General features: G+C 44.2%; 1 protein-coding gene across 4 annotated transcripts in view; it reads left to right on the top strand.

The window, feature by feature from the left end:
- The window catches only part of pik3cd (phosphatidylinositol-4,5-bisphosphate 3-kinase, catalytic subunit delta), a 241,690-nt gene that overhangs the window by 212,560 nt on the left and 11,421 nt on the right, over positions 1-17,709 (top strand). For all 4 annotated transcript variants that reach the window (XM_072245380.1, XM_072245381.1, XM_072245382.1 and 1 more), the window contains 7 exons: positions 446-567; positions 949-1,092; positions 2,335-2,434; positions 4,623-4,801; positions 11,285-11,394; positions 12,810-12,888; positions 17,529-17,696. In XM_072245380.1, the coding sequence (XP_072101481.1) occupies positions 446-567; positions 949-1,092; positions 2,335-2,434; positions 4,623-4,801; positions 11,285-11,394; positions 12,810-12,888; positions 17,529-17,696 (902 nt within the window). The remainder of the gene's footprint in view (positions 1-445; positions 568-948; positions 1,093-2,334; positions 2,435-4,622; positions 4,802-11,284; positions 11,395-12,809; positions 12,889-17,528; positions 17,697-17,709) is intronic.

Genomic DNA, 17,709 nt, shown 5'->3' on the forward strand with positions numbered 1-17,709 from the left:
GTTGGGCCATTGGGATTTATGAATAATTGGACAGCGGAGGATTGGAGTTTTACTGGAATAAAAGCCGTTGCTGTTCCCCGTTTCAGAATCAGGTTTAATATCACTGGAATATGTGGTGAAATTTGTTATTTTACAGCAACAGTACTTTGCAATACTAGTAATAAAATAATACATTACAATAAGTATATATAAAAATAAATTAAATAATAGTGCAAAAAGAGAGGGAAAATATCCTGAGGAAGTGTTCATGGGTTCGTTGTCCATTCAGAAACCTGATGGCAGAGGGAAAGAAGCTGTTCCTGAAATGTTTCAGGCTCCTGTACCTCCTCCTTGACTGGTGTGCTTACTGGGAATAGGTGGTCTGGGATGTGATGCAGTACAGTAGCAACGGTGCTTGTGTAGAATGGCCAGTCCCATTACAGCTGGAGTGCATTTTATCTTCCAGGTAATATACCTCCTACAGTCATGGAAAGAATTGTCTGCACTAAACGCACTCGAGCTTCTGGACTACAGCTTCCCCAGCCGTTACGTTCGCTCTCTGGCCATAGACTGTCTAAGGAAGTTGAGGTATGTGACGGTTTGGAAATTGGTGTGTTACACTCTTCATTTGAATCAGAATCAAATTTATTATCACTGATAGTGTGTACCTTTATGTCCAAAAATATACTGTGCTGTTCTGTGCTCTGTTCTTCAATTCCCTTTAAGTCCAGAACTCCATTCAGCTTGGTTCTGTTCTATGTTCTAATTCGTTGATCATTCTCTGTTCTGTGTTCTAATTGGTTGATCATTCTCTGTTCTCTGTTCCAATTGGGTGATCATTCTCTCTTCTCTGTTCCAATTGGTTGATCATTCTGTGTTCTATGTTCCGATTGGTTGATCATTCTGTGTTCTATGTTCTAATTGGTTGATCAACTTATTCATGTTTTGCTCTATCCATTGACCTTTCAGTGATGAAGATCTCCTCCAGTATCTCCTGCAGTTGGTTCAGGTGTTGAAGTATGAGCCCTACCTGGATGCTGAGCTAACCAAGTTCCTACTGGAGAGAGCTTTGACCAACAAAAAAGTTGGACATTTCTTTTTCTGGCACCTCAGGTAAAATAAAATCCTATATAATTAAACATGTACCTTCGAACACTGGTGATGGGTGATCATTAACCTGGAAATGAACCCACCAATTTTCTTCAGTTGTTGAGTAAGGGAGGGGCAGGCTTTTACGATTAGGATGTCTTTATTCAGTAACACAGCAGCTCACACAACACTTTACAGCACCAGCGATTCCGCCTCTGTGAAGAGCTGTATGTTCTCCTTGTGATCGCATGGGTTTCCTCAGGTTGCTCCACTATCCTCCCACGTTCCAGCAACAAGAGCAAAATAGCACCTTTCACACCCTTCCTCCTACCCATCCACTCCCACTCCCACTCTCTCTCTCACACACACACACACACACACACACACACACACACACACAGGCCTACAATCCCAGGACAGGTCACCTCCAGAGTCCTTGGCCCTAGACTCTCAAACTCGCAGACATCAGGCCTCAGAATTCTGGATTCGCTGACTTCAGTCTTTGACCTTTGGGCTTCAACCTCCAGTCTCGACCCAAGGCTCGTCAATCACAGGACTTTGAACTCCAAGCCTCAATCTCCAAACTCACATGGACTTCCGACCACAGGACTTGCCAGCCTGGGAGGGACACTGGCTCTTGTGCCTCCTGTCTGCATAGACCTCTGACCCATGACTTACTGACCTGGGGAGTCACCAGCCCTCATCCTTAGGGCCCACCAGCCACAGTCCTTGACCATGGGGATTGCTGGTCTTTGTCCTCAGCGCCTGCTGACCTGAACCCCGGGGATCACTGGCCTTCAAGCACTCTGACCACCGGTTCCTGCCCCTGGCTCATCATTTATGGGGAGAAGGCAGGAAAAGGGTACTGATTGTGGATGATCAGCCATGATCACAGTGAATGGTGGTGCTGGCTCGAAGGGCTGAATGGCCTACTCCTGCACCTATTGTCTATTGTCTATTTATGGCCCCTAATCTCTAACTCCCCCTCTTACCTTTTCCTAAACCCTAACCTCACTTCTGAGCCACAACATTGATGGACAACCTCAATCAAGCGGGCTGCTTTCTTTTGGACACGGTTAAGTTCCTTGACTGATGTTGGAACTGCACATCTGGCTGAGTTATCTGTACTCTCTGGACTTGTTCCTCATGGATGACAGGATGGCTTTGGGGAATCAAGGGAATTCAGTCTCTGCATAGTACCTTACAGTTACAGTATTTATGCGTTTGGTTGTCCTGAAGATGAGTCCCGTTTTGTGTATCCTTCAGGTCAGAAGTACATTTACCGGCGGTGTCACTACGATTTGGATTAATCCTGGAGGCGTACTGCCGAGGAACCAACCACCACATGAAGTCCTTGTTGAAGCAGGTAAGATGTGACGTTGTTGGGGCGGAACGTCTGTCTATTAACCCAGTGGTTCTCATCCATTTTCTGCTCATGGTTTGCTTGTGACTTCCATTTCCTCTGTGGCCCCAACATTCCGTAGTCTCCGTTAGCTGCCAAAGTTTTATCTGGTCAACTGTACTAATTATTCTAATGTACAATCAATATTTATGTTTTAACAAGTTATAGGTTAAGTTGAAGTTAAATATACTGTTATAGGTGTTTTCAAACTCTGAATAGGATACTCTACTTCCAATATATATATATAAAGCATTCTTCTAACCAGCAACAAAAAATATTGTTACTTTGGATACTTAGTGAGATCCTTGCAACTGATGCAAACTAGCGAGTTTTTCAATATCTGGTTGCAACTTGGTTAGAGATAATCAAAGATCACCTCTTTTCACAACATCAAGACAATTATGAGCTTCTGCTCGCAGATGAAGAGCTTGACCAAAACCACACTCAGCTGGGTAAGAGGTGGGAATCCAATGAATCTTGCTTTCTCCCAGAATTGTGGAAACTTATTTTGAATATCATTAGTTATCCAGAAATTTTGCTTGAGCTGTTATATCACTCTGCAGGTCAGTAAGACATTCTTGCAATGTGGTGTCAACATCATTCACGTTCACCCCAAGTGGATCCACGACCCAGTCTGGAATGTGCATCTCCAGCAGGTCTATGAGCCAAAATTCCCTATCAGTGTGCAATTGTTTCAAAGGATCTAGATACACAATTAGATCATCATCTTGCAATTCTATTTTAAGAGTGGCCAGTGGACGAAATTGCATAAACTCATGATGTCCAATTTTGCTGCTGAAAAGTTTTGAGTTTTCCCAGGAAAGCAGTAATGGGCTCTTTACATGATATGCAATTGCAGTTTTTGCCCTTGTAACTATTAGTTTAATAAATTCAGTTTTTCAAATATATCTGGATATAGTAAACATCAAAGAATTATAATAAGTATAATCTCACATGAAAAAAATATCAGTTTGGAATATACATGTAAAAATAAACTAGCTTTTTTAGGCAGTATTTATTTAAAAATAATATTTAGGGAATTTTAATATGAAATTATATATGCAAATTCCATGTGGTAATAAACTATGTGTATTCATCAAGAAAAGCAAATTGAAACATGACCACTCATTTTCAATGGTTCATGCTGTGACTCTCAACGTGGGCCATGTCAGATTTCGTAAGGGCCACAAGTTAAAGAAACGAGTTGCAACATGCCTAGAAGATGAGGTATTGAAGATTGATCGTATAGAGACAGAGCACTAGAGCCCGTCAAGTCTGTCCCGAGCAATTACTTTGCCTACTCCATCGGACCACACCTGCACCATAGCCCTTCCATCCATGTACCTACCCAGACTTTTCTGAAATGTTGAAATCGAACCTGCATCCACCAGTTCCGCTGGCAGCTCGTTCCACACTCTCACCACCTTCTGAGTGAAGAAGTTTCCCCTCATGTTCCACTTAAACATTTCACATTTCACCTTTAACTCATGACCTGTAGTTCTAGTCTCACCCAACCTCAGAGGAAGAGGCCTGCTTGTATTTACTCTATCTGTATCCTTCATAATTTTGTATACCTCAATCAAATCTCTCCTCATTTGTCTTTGCTCCAGGGAATAAATGCCTAATCTATTCAACCTTTCCGTATAACTCTGGTCCTCAAGTCCCAGCAATATTAATTTTCCCTGTACTCCTTTAATCTTATTGATATCATTCCTGTAGGTAAGTGACAAGAACTGCACACAATAGTCTAAATTTGTCCTTACCACTGTTCAATAGAATTTCAACTTGACATCCCCAACTCCTGTACTCACTACTTTGATTTATGAAGGCCAATGTATTGGGCCTCAGTGTAATAGTGCAGGAGAGAGAGAACGACGAACTGAGGTGGCAGCTAACCAGAAGTTGAGCATCTCCCTGCAGCCGAGGCGCAGGTGTCCTGCAAGCAAACCCCATCTGTGTGTGGTTTCTCAACTCAATGCAATACGCTTTGGCACCAGTGAGTTTGTAGTCAGTGTTCAATGGGTCGTTGGGTGGTGCCTGAGGTGTGTGTGTATGTGTATATATATATTCTGTGCGGCTGCTCTTAATAAAAGGGGCGACGCCTGAATTCTGATCTTCACTGACGCTCTCCAACACAACTCTTTTTTTGCAGTGTGAGGCGTTAAAGAAAATGAAAGCCCTGAATGACTTTGTGAAGTCCAGCTCCCAGAAGACAACCAAAGCAAAAACAAAAGAGGCCTTGCATGTGTATATGAGGCAGGAGACTTGCATGGAAGTACTTTCCAACTTCTATTGTCCATTAAGTCCCAGTAACCTCCGCAAGGAACTCTGGTATGTTGAATGTCAAAGTCAAAGTAAATTTATTATCAAAGTACGTATACATCACCATATACCTACCTGAGATTAATGTTCTTGCCGGCATTTACAGTGGAACATAAGAGAGGCGATATCAAGGAATGTTTGGAAAGGAGATATGGGGGTCTGATGTAAAGGAAGTGTGCTAATCTAGTGAAAGTCAGAACTTATAATTGCCATTGTTTGTTTCTACAGAAGATTATGTTATAGGGGCACATCGTGTATCTTCTCTGGAAATGGCATGCCAAAGATATGCTAAGATAGCCCAAATGCAGTGGCATAGTGGCACAGCTGATGATGGTGCAGTCAGAAAGCTCCAAGTGCCAGGTCCAATCCTGATCACTGGTGCTGTGTGTATTGAGTTTGTACGTTCTCTCTGTGGCCACGTGGGTTTCCTCTGGGTGCTCCAGATTCCTCCCGCATCCCAGAGATCTCTGGGACGGCAGGTTAATTGACTTCTGTAAATTGCCCCTGTTGTTTAGGTGAGCACTAGAATCCAAAGAAGATGATGGGAACTAGGATTTGGAAGTCCTCTTGCAGGATTCCCCAAAAGTTAACTCGCAGGTTCTGCCAGTAGTAAGGAAAGCAATGTTAACATTCAATTTGAGAGGACTAGAATATAAAGGCAAGGATGTAATGCTGAGGCTTTATAAGGCATTGGTCAGAGCACAATTGGAGTATTGTGAGCAGTTTTGGGCCCCTTATCTAAGAAAAGATGTGCTAGCATTGGAGAGGGTCCAGAGGTTCACGAGAATTATCCAAAGAATGAAAGGGTTAACATATGAAGAGTCTTCCTATAGTGGGGCGTTGAGGACCAGAGGGCAGAATAGAACAACGTCCCTTTAGAACAGAGATGAGGAGAAATTTGTTCAGCCAGAGGATGGCAAACCTGTGGAATTCATCGCCACAGACGGCTCTGGAGACCACGTCATTAGGTATATTAAAAATGGAGATTGATAGGTTCATGATTAGTAAGGGCATCAAAGGTTACGAGGAGAATGGGGTTGAGAGGGAAAGTAAATCAGCCGTGATGGGTTGGTGGAGCAGACTTAATGGACTGAATGGCCTAATTCTGCTCCTGTTGTCTTATGGTTTTATAATGTGGGGAGAATTAATTTGGATAGTATAAGCTGGTGCCTGGTGGTCAGTGTGAACATGATGGGCTAAGGACTTGTTTCTGTACTCGGTGGGACAATGCATTTATGAGCAATGAACCATCTGTTGGAAGGTCTCAGATGAGTTGAGTAGCATCTGTGTGAGGTGGGGGGGGGGAGGAATTGTTTACAGTTGTGGTCTTGATGCAGGGTTTCAATCCGAAATGTTGATAAATCCTCTCCAAAATGATGCTGCCTGACTTGCTGAGTTCCTCCGGCGGGTAGTTTGTTGCTCCAGGTTCCAGTGTCTCCGGCGGCCTTGTGATTGATTCACGAGGACCCCCACTGGCAAGACAAGCCTTTATTTCCCGTCTCCACCTGTGCGCGAGAAGGTGGTGACTGGGTCTGTCTGACCACCATCTGACCACCTTTGCCCACTGTGCTGGTGGCAGTTTGATCCAACCGAGTGAGTGACCCATTGGGCCATTTCAGAGGGTGTTAAAGATTCAGCCTCATTTCTGTGATCTGGGGTGCTGTGAATCCCACCCTGGTTAAAGATTGCAGCTTTCCAAATTTCCCTGCAATGTAGGAGGAAACCATTTCAGCCCATCCAGTTTTACCATCTCAGCAAAGCCCTCAGATTACAAATTTGCGTGGCTGTGCATGACTTGGTAAATCAGATGAGATTCCACGCTGTTCTCTACTTAACTTCACCCCACCAGAACTTTAGACCTCTCTACCACAGAACTAAAAATTCTGATTCATTCATTTATCACATGTACATTGAAACATACAGGGAAATGTGTCAATATAAAAACGCAAACACGAGGAAATCTGCAGATGCTGGAATTTCAAGCAACACACATAAAAGTTGCTGGTGAACACAGCAGGCCAGGCAGCATCTTAGGAAGCGGTACGGTCACAGCAGGCCAGGCAGCATCTCTAGGAAGAGGTACAGTCACAGCAGGCCAGGCAGCATCTCTAGGAAGAGGTACGGTCACAGCAGGCCAGGCAGCATCTCTGGGAAGAGGTATGGTCACAGCAGGCCAGGCAGCGTCTCTAGGAAGAGGTATACCTCTTCCTAGAGATGCTGCCTGGCCTGCTGCGTTCACCAGCAACTTTTATGTGTGTTGAGGGAAATGTGTCATCTGTGCTAACAACCAACGCAACTAAGGATGTGCTGGGGGCAGCCCACGCCGTGTCACCACACATTCCAGCTCCGACATAGCATGCCTACAATGCTCAGCAGAACAACACAGAACACAACAAGCAACATCAGAAAAACAAGCCTCTTTTCTTCCTCCCACGTGCACAGACAGGCTTCAAACTCCAAAATAGACCTCTGGGCCTCCAGTGGACTCAAAAGACTTTGGGCCTCTGACTTCCCCAACTTCCCCAGTGGGCAGAGAGGGCTTTGCCTGTGATGGACAGTGTTCTGTTAAGGACATGTGAATTCCTCCATCACTAAGTTGAATTTGATGAGTTCACTGATATTATTCCAGTGCTAGTCACATACATTCTTTTCTACTTGGAAAAATATACAAGCATCTCCCCACCCCCCATACATTACATTACAGAAATCGACCCTTAGAGAAGTTACGAATCGCTACCCAAGAAGATTGTCTATATGCGGCGTGGCATGGTAGTGTAGCAGTTAGCAAAAAGCTAGTCCAGTGCCAGTGACTCAGGTTCAATTCAGTGACCCGCTATCTGTAAGGAGGTTGTATGTTCTCCCCATGACCCTGTGGAGTTCCTCTGGGTGCTCTGGTCCCACGTTCCAAAGATGTATAGGTTAGTGGATTAATTCTGGTCACCGAATTATAGGAAAGGTGTCAATAAAATTGAGAGAGTATAGAGGAGGTTTACTAAAATGTTGCCTGGGTTTCATCTGCTAAGTTACAGAGAAAGGTTGAACAAGTTAGGTCTTTATTCTTTGGAGCGTAGAAGGTTGAGGGGGGACTTGATAGAGGTGTTTAAAATTATGAGGGGGATAGATAGAGTTGACATGGATAGGCTTTTTCCCTTGAGCATGGGGGAGATTCAAACAAGAGGACATGAGTTGAGAGTTAAAGGGCAAAAGTTTAGGGGTAACATGAAGGGGAACTTCTTTACTCAGAGAGTGGTAGCTATGTGGAACGAGCTTCCAGCAGAAGTGGTTGAGGCAGGTTCGATGTTGTCGTTTAAAGTTAAATTGGATAGATATATGGACGGGAAAGGAATGGAGGGTTATGGACCGAGTGCAGGTCGGTGGGACTAGGTGAGAATAAGAGTTTGGCATGGACTAGAAGGGCCGGGATGGCCTGTTTCCGTGCTGTAATTGTTATATGGTTAAATGTTATAATTGGTCACACGGGTGTAATTGGACAGGTTGGGCTCTTTGGGTCAGAGGGGCCTGTTACCCTGCTGTATCTCTAAATAAGTTAATTAAATAAATACATTTGAGATAAGGAATTAACATGGGGAAAAAATTAAATAAACATAAATATTTATTTACGAAATAAATATTTCAATGCGTATTTCTAGACACATCCACGGAAGATGTGCTTTACATTGTGGAAAATTGCAATATGGGCAATGGGCACCCCCTCTCCCACCTTAACACGGGTTACCTGTGCTTCATTCATTAAAATACATGCAGGAAGCACACTCAGTGTATGTTGGTCTTTACAACCATTCTGCTATCAAAATACTTTCTATCTATAATCTATCAATAATACTTGTGTTTCGTCTTTAAACAATGCACCCATGAAGTATTTGATCAGCACCAGGACAGGCTATAATCCAAACCAAAACTACAACGTCCTACAGGGAAAAGCATGATGAAGCTGTTGTGACGGCATCTACAACACTGTGCAAAAATCTTAGGCCGATTTTGCTCGCTCTCCATAACCCTCACTCCTCTCTTCTGGGTGCCAGAGCCTTTTGCTGTTCCGTAGTTTGGTCCATTTAAACAATGGCCCAGATAGACTGAAAGGACAGGGTGTCAGTCAGGACGCGAGCCAATGGTGCTCGTTCTCTGCGACGGTCATCTCCATGTGCTGAGGCTATGACGACTGCCCCTGCTGCTGTGCTCCATGTTGCCAATATGATGAGCTGATAAGGGAGGTTTTGGGCCTACTCTGGGCTGTTCCAGGGTTCGGATCTGAGGACAGTTTTGTTTCGGAATTGCTGCTGTTCACTTCAATTGTTGGCACGATTTGTATTTTTTTTTCTTTCTCTTGCACATCGAGTGTTGGTCTTTTATTTTTATTCGTTTTTTTTTCTTCAGTTGGGTTCTTTTGGGTTTCTTGCTTTGTGGCTACCTGTGAGCAAGCGAATCTCAAGGTTGCATAATTTATACATTCTTTGATAATAAATGGACTTGAATCTTGAATATAGCTAGGATGAACAAGACTTTTGCACAGTACTGTAGTAATTTTATGTATTGCACTGCACTGCTGCCACAAAAAAAGCAAGTTTCATGATATATGTGAGTGATGATAAACCTGATTCTGATATGGGTCTCTATTGTGGACTGAGAGTGGGAAGCGGGGCAGGGAGAGGGGAATCATGGTTGGAAAAAGGGGAAGAGAGAGGGAAGCACCAGAGAGACATTCTGTAATGATCAGTCAACCAATTGTTTTGGAATCAAATGACTTTACCTGGTATCTCAGGGCTGGGTGTGCCTGCACACACCACCCCCCTGCCCCTGGCACTCCTTCTGTGCCACCTGTCTCACACCCCTCCCTCAGTGCTCCACCCTCACCATTCCCAACATCCTTTGCTCCCACCAGATTTACCAACTCACTCTCCGTTCTACATTGACAAATACAGTACAGTTAAAAATCTCAGGCACCCTAGTTGTATCTACATGCCTAAGACTTTTGCACAGCACTACACACTAGTCAGACCTCCTAGGAGTGCATCGGTTCTGTTCTTGCAAACACAAAGCCCAACCACTCAGTCTGCACTTTCTTCCCCCCCACCCCCCACAACCCTTACAAGGAAGGATCGGGAATCCCTGAGGCAAGGCACAGAACAGCAATACACAACTCTCACTGGGGGCTGACGCTTCAGGAAATATTGGCCCAAATGTTTAAGATCTGCCAACAGTACCAAAACAATCTTAACCCATCAGCAATGAATGAGGAGTTTGTATTGGCAAAGGTGTTTCTTCGTTTTTTTTTCAGAAACAGGTTAACTATCTCTGACATTTGTCGTGAAATTTGTTGTTTTATGGCAGCAGTACAGTGCAAGATATTAAAAATTACTCTAAGTTGCAAGAAGAAATATAAATGAATTAGTGCAAAAAGAGGGCAAAATAGCGAGGTAGAGTTCATGGGCTCATGGATGATTCAGAAATCTGATGGCAGAGGGGAAGAACTTGCTACTAAAATGTTGAGTGTAGATCTTAAGGCTCCAGGACCCTCCTTCCTGATGGTAGGTTAAGAAAGGGGTATGTCCTGGATGGTGAAGGCCTTTAGTGAGAGTTGCTGCCGTCTTGACACGTCAGCTTTTTGAAGATATTCTTGAAGGTGGGGATGCTCGTGCCGATGATGAAGCTGGCTGAGCCTATGGTCCTCTGCAGTTTTTCTGATCCTCTCCATTGGCACCTCCATACTCGGGTCAGAGTGCCCTCCAAGGTACATCTGTAGAAATTTGCTACAGTGTTTGGTGACATGCCAAATCTCCTCAAGCTCCTAGTGAAATATAGTTACTGAGGTACCTTCTTCGTAGTTGCATCAATATGTTGTACCCAAGTGTTGGGCACGTGGCCAAGTGGTTAAGGCGTTCATCTAGTGATTTGAAGGTCGCTAGTTCGAGCCTCAGCTATGGCAGCGTGTTTGTGCCCTTGAGCAAGGCACTTAATCACACATTGCTCTAGTGTCTGTGCGAGGAGTGGCACCCCACACAGACTCCCAATCTGCGCCTTGTAAAGCATGAAAATGCCCGACACAGGCCTCTCATGGTCTGAGTCGACGTTCCCCCCAGGATAGATCTTCACTGATGTTGACGCCCAGGAGCTTGAAACTACCCACCCTTCCCATTTCTGATCACTTGATGAGGACTCGTGTGTGTTCCCTCGGCTTCCCTTCGAGGTCCACAATCAACTCCTTAGAGTTGGTGACATTGAGTACAAGGTTGTTATTGCAACACCACACAAACAACTGATATACCTCACTCCTGTACACACGCAGAGAGCGTGTGGTGCCAGTAAACTGTCTAATTAACTGAAGAAGTCATATCACTCATGCATTATTGAAGAACTGGTGACCTGCCAAATGATACACGATGATGTTTGTGTCTACTGCTGAGTTTTTTTTTCTGGGACATGTTTCTCAAGTTGAGCCAGAACACTGATCTACCTCCCTCTTGGTATTTTCAGGGTGGAAAAATGCAAGTTTATGGATTCCAAGATGAAGCCACTGTGGATTGTTCACAAGAACCAAAGATCTGATGGGAATCTGATGGGGATCATTTTCAAGAATGGAGATGGTATGAAGACCTCCATTTTATTTTACACATTTTCGATCCGTATTTGTGTAATGTTACACAAGATACTTCAATTAGCCTCAGAAAAAGATAGATGTACTCGGCAAGTTTGCTGCCAGTTGTCGAGTTGAACTCAAAATAAAAAGCGACACTGCAGACTATAACATTGAAGCAGTGAATTAGTGGTCTCCCCTCTTGCTGTGGAAGGACTTATACTTCTCTCTCCCTTGTTAGTGAGAGGGAGAGAGCTGTGGCATGTCGAACTGTTTGGTGAATTGCAGTTTTTGATGGACTGTAGATCATGGTCTGTCTTTGAGGGCATAGCTGTTGCTTGCATGGTGGGTGGTGGGGATACTGATGCTTTCTGCCGGAATAGAGGGGAAGAGAGGAGGGTAAATCTTTTGCTGCTGCTTGTGTGTGGGAGGGGTAGGGGGCTTTAGAGTTCTTACAATTTTTCTATCATTTGTTCTTTGCGATTTTTCTTCTGTTTTGAGGATGTTTGCGGAGAGAATACATTCACTGATATTGTTATGTCTTTCCTGATTTGGATTGTTATTTTATTTCTAATTACTAGACCTCACTGCTTACTTGTGGGTTCACAGCTATTGTTGATTGCTCACTGTCATATTGCTAAGATTTCACCGCCAGGCTGGCCATTTTATATCGTTTGTACATTTCATTTGGTAGTTAGAAGCACTTGTTAGAACTCGAAGGAATTTCTTTTTTTTTTTGTTTTTGGCGTGTGCCTGCGTGCGTGCGAGTCTGTGCGTGTGCGTCTGCGTGTCCATGCGTGCATCCATGATGATGGACTTTTCATGGCTTTTTTTACAAGGCGTGGAGCGAGTGAGAGAGAGAGAGACCGTGTGGCGCGCCACTCCTCACACAGGCATTTTCACAGTATCTTCCCTTTGTTTTACGAGGTCGAGTTGCGATCTCAACACTCAACCCAGCTTCAAACTCGGCAACCTCCGCTCCCAGGTCCGGCGCCGATGTCGTTGCACCACCAGCCAGCCCAGAAATCGAAGGAATTTCAATCTATAGTTGAACCTGCCTTTCATTCGAACACCAAGAAAAACTGTCTTTTTACATTGGCTTCCTTGTGTACTGTAATGCGTTGTTGAATAATAAAACGGCCCTTAACTACAACTACGCCAGCACTGGAGTTATCTATCTGCCTAGCTTAAGAAAACAGGGAAACTCTTGAGTGAGAGCAGAATAGATATTAAATGGAACCACTGAAGTGAAACTGAGCAAACCTGTCACAGCAGAACAAAGGTCTCGGTCCTGAAACATTAACTCAGATTCTCTTTATTGGCCTGCTGAGTTTTCCAACGTTTTCTGTTTGTCAGAGGGATATAAGTGACCTCCGATTACTGTGTGAGATGAACTTTCTTTATACTTTTATTTCCTTTCTACAGATCTTCGTCAGGATATGTTGACAATACAAATGATTCAGTTAATGGATGTTCTGTGGAAAAAACAGGGTCTGGACTACAGGTAATGAAGCACACCTGATTACAGGTAATAACACCTGTAAGGTGTTACCTACAGGTAACACCTGATCACTTCCAAAGCTCATTACAAATTGTACTCTTACATGAATAGAAGCTAAATTTGGAAGATGGGGAATAATATTGGACTTTTTAAAATTTTCTCCACATGAAAGCAAGAATGTAATGCTTGAGGCTTTATAAGTCATTAGCCAGTCTGCTCTTGGGGTATTGTGAGCAGTTTTGGTCCCTTATCTAGAAAGGATGTGCTGGCATTGGAAAAGGTCCAGAGGAGGTTGAAGAAAGGAATGAAAGGGTTATCATATGAGGAATGTTTGACACCTCTGGGCCTGTACTTGCTGGAGTTTAGAAGAATAAAGGTTGAACCTATTGAATACTGAAAGGCCTAGACAGAGTGGATGTGGAGAGGATGTTTCCTATAGTGGAGGAGTCTAGGACCAGAAATAGGAGGAATTTCTCTAGCTAGAGAGTGGCAAACCTGTGGAATTCATTGCCACAGACAGCTGTGGAGGCCAAATCACTGAATATATTTAAAATGGATGTTGAAAGGTTCTTGATCAGTCAGGGGAGAAGGCAGGAGAGTGGGGTTGAGAGGGATAATAAATCAGCTGTGATGAAATGGTGGAGCAGACCCGATAGGCCAAATGGCCTTAATTCTGCTCCAATGTCTTATGGTCTAAATCTTGCTTATTTATTCCAGGAAAAGATCCAAGCAGTTATGATTCTGACACTTGTGCCAAGTTGCAAAGAACACTGATGTAATCAGAGACGGAAAAGAAAAGCTTTGATTACGACTGCCGCAGTTTATATTTTGGAACACTGCTCTTCATCACATTGCAGTTTTATCACATTTTTGGCATGTGATGGTGAGGTCATGACCTCTCCAACGAAGGGAGGCAGCCAGAATGTCTTTGCAACGCTCGCTGTTGGAAATTATCATAATTTCCGCACTTGTCCAAGCTGTATTTTAATGATTTATTGTCCTTATCTGGGAAGTTAAACATAGAACAGCTTCCAGTTTCGTGATGAATAATCTGCCCAAGCACACTCTCATGAGTCATCATTTTCAAAGTAAATTATTAACGGTATCTTGCATTAAGTTTTGACGTGTGCTTTTAGTCAGTCATAAGGCTCCATGATAGGCTAGTGGTTAGGAGTTCGAAGTTCAATTCTGGAGCGTCAGAGTTCAGTTCTGGCGCCATCTGTAAGGAGTTTGTATGCTTTCCCTGTGGAACGCATGGGTTTTCTCAGGGTGCTTCGGTCTCCTCCAACAGTCCAAAGACGTACTGGTTAGTGGGTCAATTGGTCATTGTAAATTTGGTTAGGGTTAAATAGGTGGGTTGCAATTGGTTTGACCAGATGGGCCTGTTCCACACTGTATCTCTAGACAGAAATAAATATGTCACATAAACAGGCCCTTCAGCCCATCTAGCCCATGCAAAATTGTTATTCTGCCTATTCCCATCAACCAGCATCTGGACCATAGCTCTCCATGCCCTCCTGTCCATTCTTCATTCTTCATTTTGCATGAAACTTTTAGCCCATGATATTAAATTTCTGTGCTCATTATCCTCAAGGTAAACCCGTATCAATGATTCCATTCAATGTCAGAGAATGAGTACAGTATACAACCTGAAATCCTTATTCTTCGCAGACATCCAAAGAATGAAATACAGAAATACATTAGAAACCCAAAGCTACCCTCCCCCTCCATGCTCAAGCAGCAGCAAAGTATCAACCCTCCCCCATTTTCTCCAGCAGAAAGCCTCAGCCCTCCCCACCATCCACCAAGCAATTGCAAGCCCCAAAGACCATGATCTGTAGTCCATCAGTAATTACCATCCATCCCAACACCTTGACATCTCAATAGGCCCTCTCTCACACCAACAAGGTGGAGAGAGAGAGAGATATCTCTCCTGCCACAGCGAGACGGGAGACCAGCAACTTCTGCAGCATCGCTTGACTGCACAGGCCGCACCCGCTGTCTCAACGATTCAATCTGTTAGCGACGTCGGTGAGGAATCGGGTCATCCAAAAGGGCCACACAAGGCTGCACCGTGAAACACACGTCTTCCAACCCACTTCTGGAAATTTAGTTTAGAAGTGAGAATGCAGGGATATTCACTCTAATGCCTTACCCAGAAACGGTGCTCGGTGCCACCCCCATCTGGTCAGACCATGAACTGCATGCTGTGAAGCTTAGGCCGGTCTTTGTTCTATCGGCAAACTTGCTCGCTGATGAAGCAGAACTTCCTCTCAGCAATGATATAGTGTTGTGGGGATAATAGAATACCAGAGAATTTATAATATTGTGAAACAATTCTTCAGAGTGCTTTGAACAACCTTAACAATCTAATATGCAGTACATTCAGAACTATTCCCTAGGCCCTATTATTACACAATCTGAAATGTGCCAGTTATTGGCATATTAAGTTCCTGATATCTATGTATAATGTTGCCTTCCCTATTGGCAGACCTCATTAATGTTGGATTTGGTGTCATATTGTGATGGGTATCAAATTTTCAAAAATTCAAAGTACTTTTATTATCGAAGTATTTATACAGAATACAACTCTGAGATTTGTCCCCCCGCAGGCAGCCACGACACAAAGAAACACCATGGAACCCGTTCAAAAAACCATCAAATACCCAACATGAGAAAGAAAGAACACATTGCACAAACAGCAAAAAGTGAGCGAACAACACACAGAGTAGCAAGTGTCAAGCCAGGAGCCCAGTGGGATTCAGTTCAGTTCAGTTCAGTGCTGCGCCACTAGTCCAATGCTAGCCACAGGGCCGTTCTTCGGCAAATTGCCCTAGTCTGCATCAATTGCCCCGATCAAATCACTCAGAAATAGCAAAAGAATGAGTAACCAGAATCCAGCAACACATGCAACACGAACCCCAAGATCCCCCCCCAAAACTAGTCCACAGACTCACTGGGATCAATCCAGCAACATAGATCCCAAGACTGATGCACTTTCCTCTGACAGCAGCTAGAGGGAGGGAGAGGAAGACCGTTTAAACGCAGGCAGACAGCACCGAACACCTGCCTGCCCTCTGCTCTTGTTCTCATCAATTTCAACCTTGCTCGATGACTCAGTTGGAGAGGAGCAATGGAACCAATCGTGGGCTCGCACCCCCAACGCCTCAGTCAGAGAGAAGCAGTGGAATCGAACACGGGCTCACGCCTTGTCTCCAGGCTACACCTTCTGGTCCAACCCTCAGCGAACTCCCTCCCCTCGGAGACAACAAAGCGCCAGGTCATTCAATCACCCCGAAAACACACCATCAAAATGTAAACCACAGGTTCCAATCGCACGCAGCCTTGTTATAGAATCAATTTGAAAGGAGAAGTAGATTCGTGAACTGTCTGCTGGACATTGCTGTTGGTCGCGTCGTTCACTGGCTCCATCTTGAAAAAGCTTATAGTGCAGGAGGGTTAGAGTTAGGGTTTGTATGGATTTCCAGCATCGACACAATCTCTGGGATTTATCCTTATGATGCTATTTTTATGACCTTGTGAAAGTGCTAAATCCAGTTTATCTGCAATCTTTGTAAGTGGTTCCACTATCTCCTACATCAATTACTCTGTTGCACTTCAGATTGGCCAGAAATCCTCCAGAAATGTAACATTTAACAAAAGATTTACCAGGACGGTAAGCAGAGAAGATTTATTAAGGTGCTGCCTGGATTAGAGAGCATGTCTTATTCTGACTGTGCCGCTGTTCATACACGCTCCCACTACTGAAAACATCCTTTGTCTAGACTTTCAATATTCAGAAGAAGAAAGGGAGAGAGAGAGTGAGAGAGATTAGCTTTATTTGTCACCTGTACATTGAAACGTAAAACAAAACCGTGAAATGCGCCATTTGCGTCAACAACCCACACGGTCCAAAGATGTGCTGGGGGCAGCCCGCAAGTGTTGCCGTGCTTCCGGAGCCAACAGAGCACACTCACAACTCTGACCCCAACCCATTCATCTTTGGAACGTGGGAAGAAACCGGAGCACCCGGAGGAAACCCGCATGGTCTCTTACGGACAGTGGCGGGAATTGAACCGCGATCGCTGGAGCTGTAAAGCATTATGCCAGCCACTGCACTACTGTGCCACCCAGTAGGTGTATTAGTCGCCATATTTCCTGCATTACAATAGCAACCTTTTGTCCACAGTGTAAAAAGTTTTTTTTTAAATTTATGTAGTGCGGAAGCTCCACAGATCCTTTGCTTAATGGTATTGGTCCATGGCATAAAAAAGGTTAGGAAGCCCTGATTTAGTGACACGGAGCCTAATAGGCCCTTCCGGCCCTTTGAACCACACCACCCCAGCAAACCCAATTCACCCTAACCTAGTCATGGGGCAATTTACAATGACCAATTAACCTGTCCGGCCTGTGGGAGGAAACCCACTCGTGCCATGGGAAGAACGTACAGAGATTCCTTACAGACAGCGCCAGAATTGAACTCTGAACTGCAGAACACCCCAATCTGTAATAGCGTCGCGCTAGCCACTTTACTACCACAGTGTCCAATTATCAGATGTTCTAGGGTCATGTACAGTGTCTAATATAGTAAACACCGATCCCTGAAACAGAAGATGTTCATATTGCCATCCAATCTCTTTCAGGATGATTCCTTATGCCTGTCTCTCCACCGGAGATAAAACGGGAGTGATCGAGGTGGTTCCACACTCAGAGACCATCGCAAACATCCAGCTCAATAAAAGCAATATGGCAGCCACGGCAGCTTTCAATAAAGATGCTCTTCTGAATTGGTTGAAGTCAAAGAACCCAGGGTATGTAATCTTG

Source organism: Mobula birostris, chromosome 27 (genome assembly GCF_030028105.1).
Source record: "Mobula birostris isolate sMobBir1 chromosome 27, sMobBir1.hap1, whole genome shotgun sequence".
NCBI lineage: Eukaryota > Metazoa > Chordata > Chondrichthyes > Myliobatiformes > Myliobatidae > Mobula > Mobula birostris.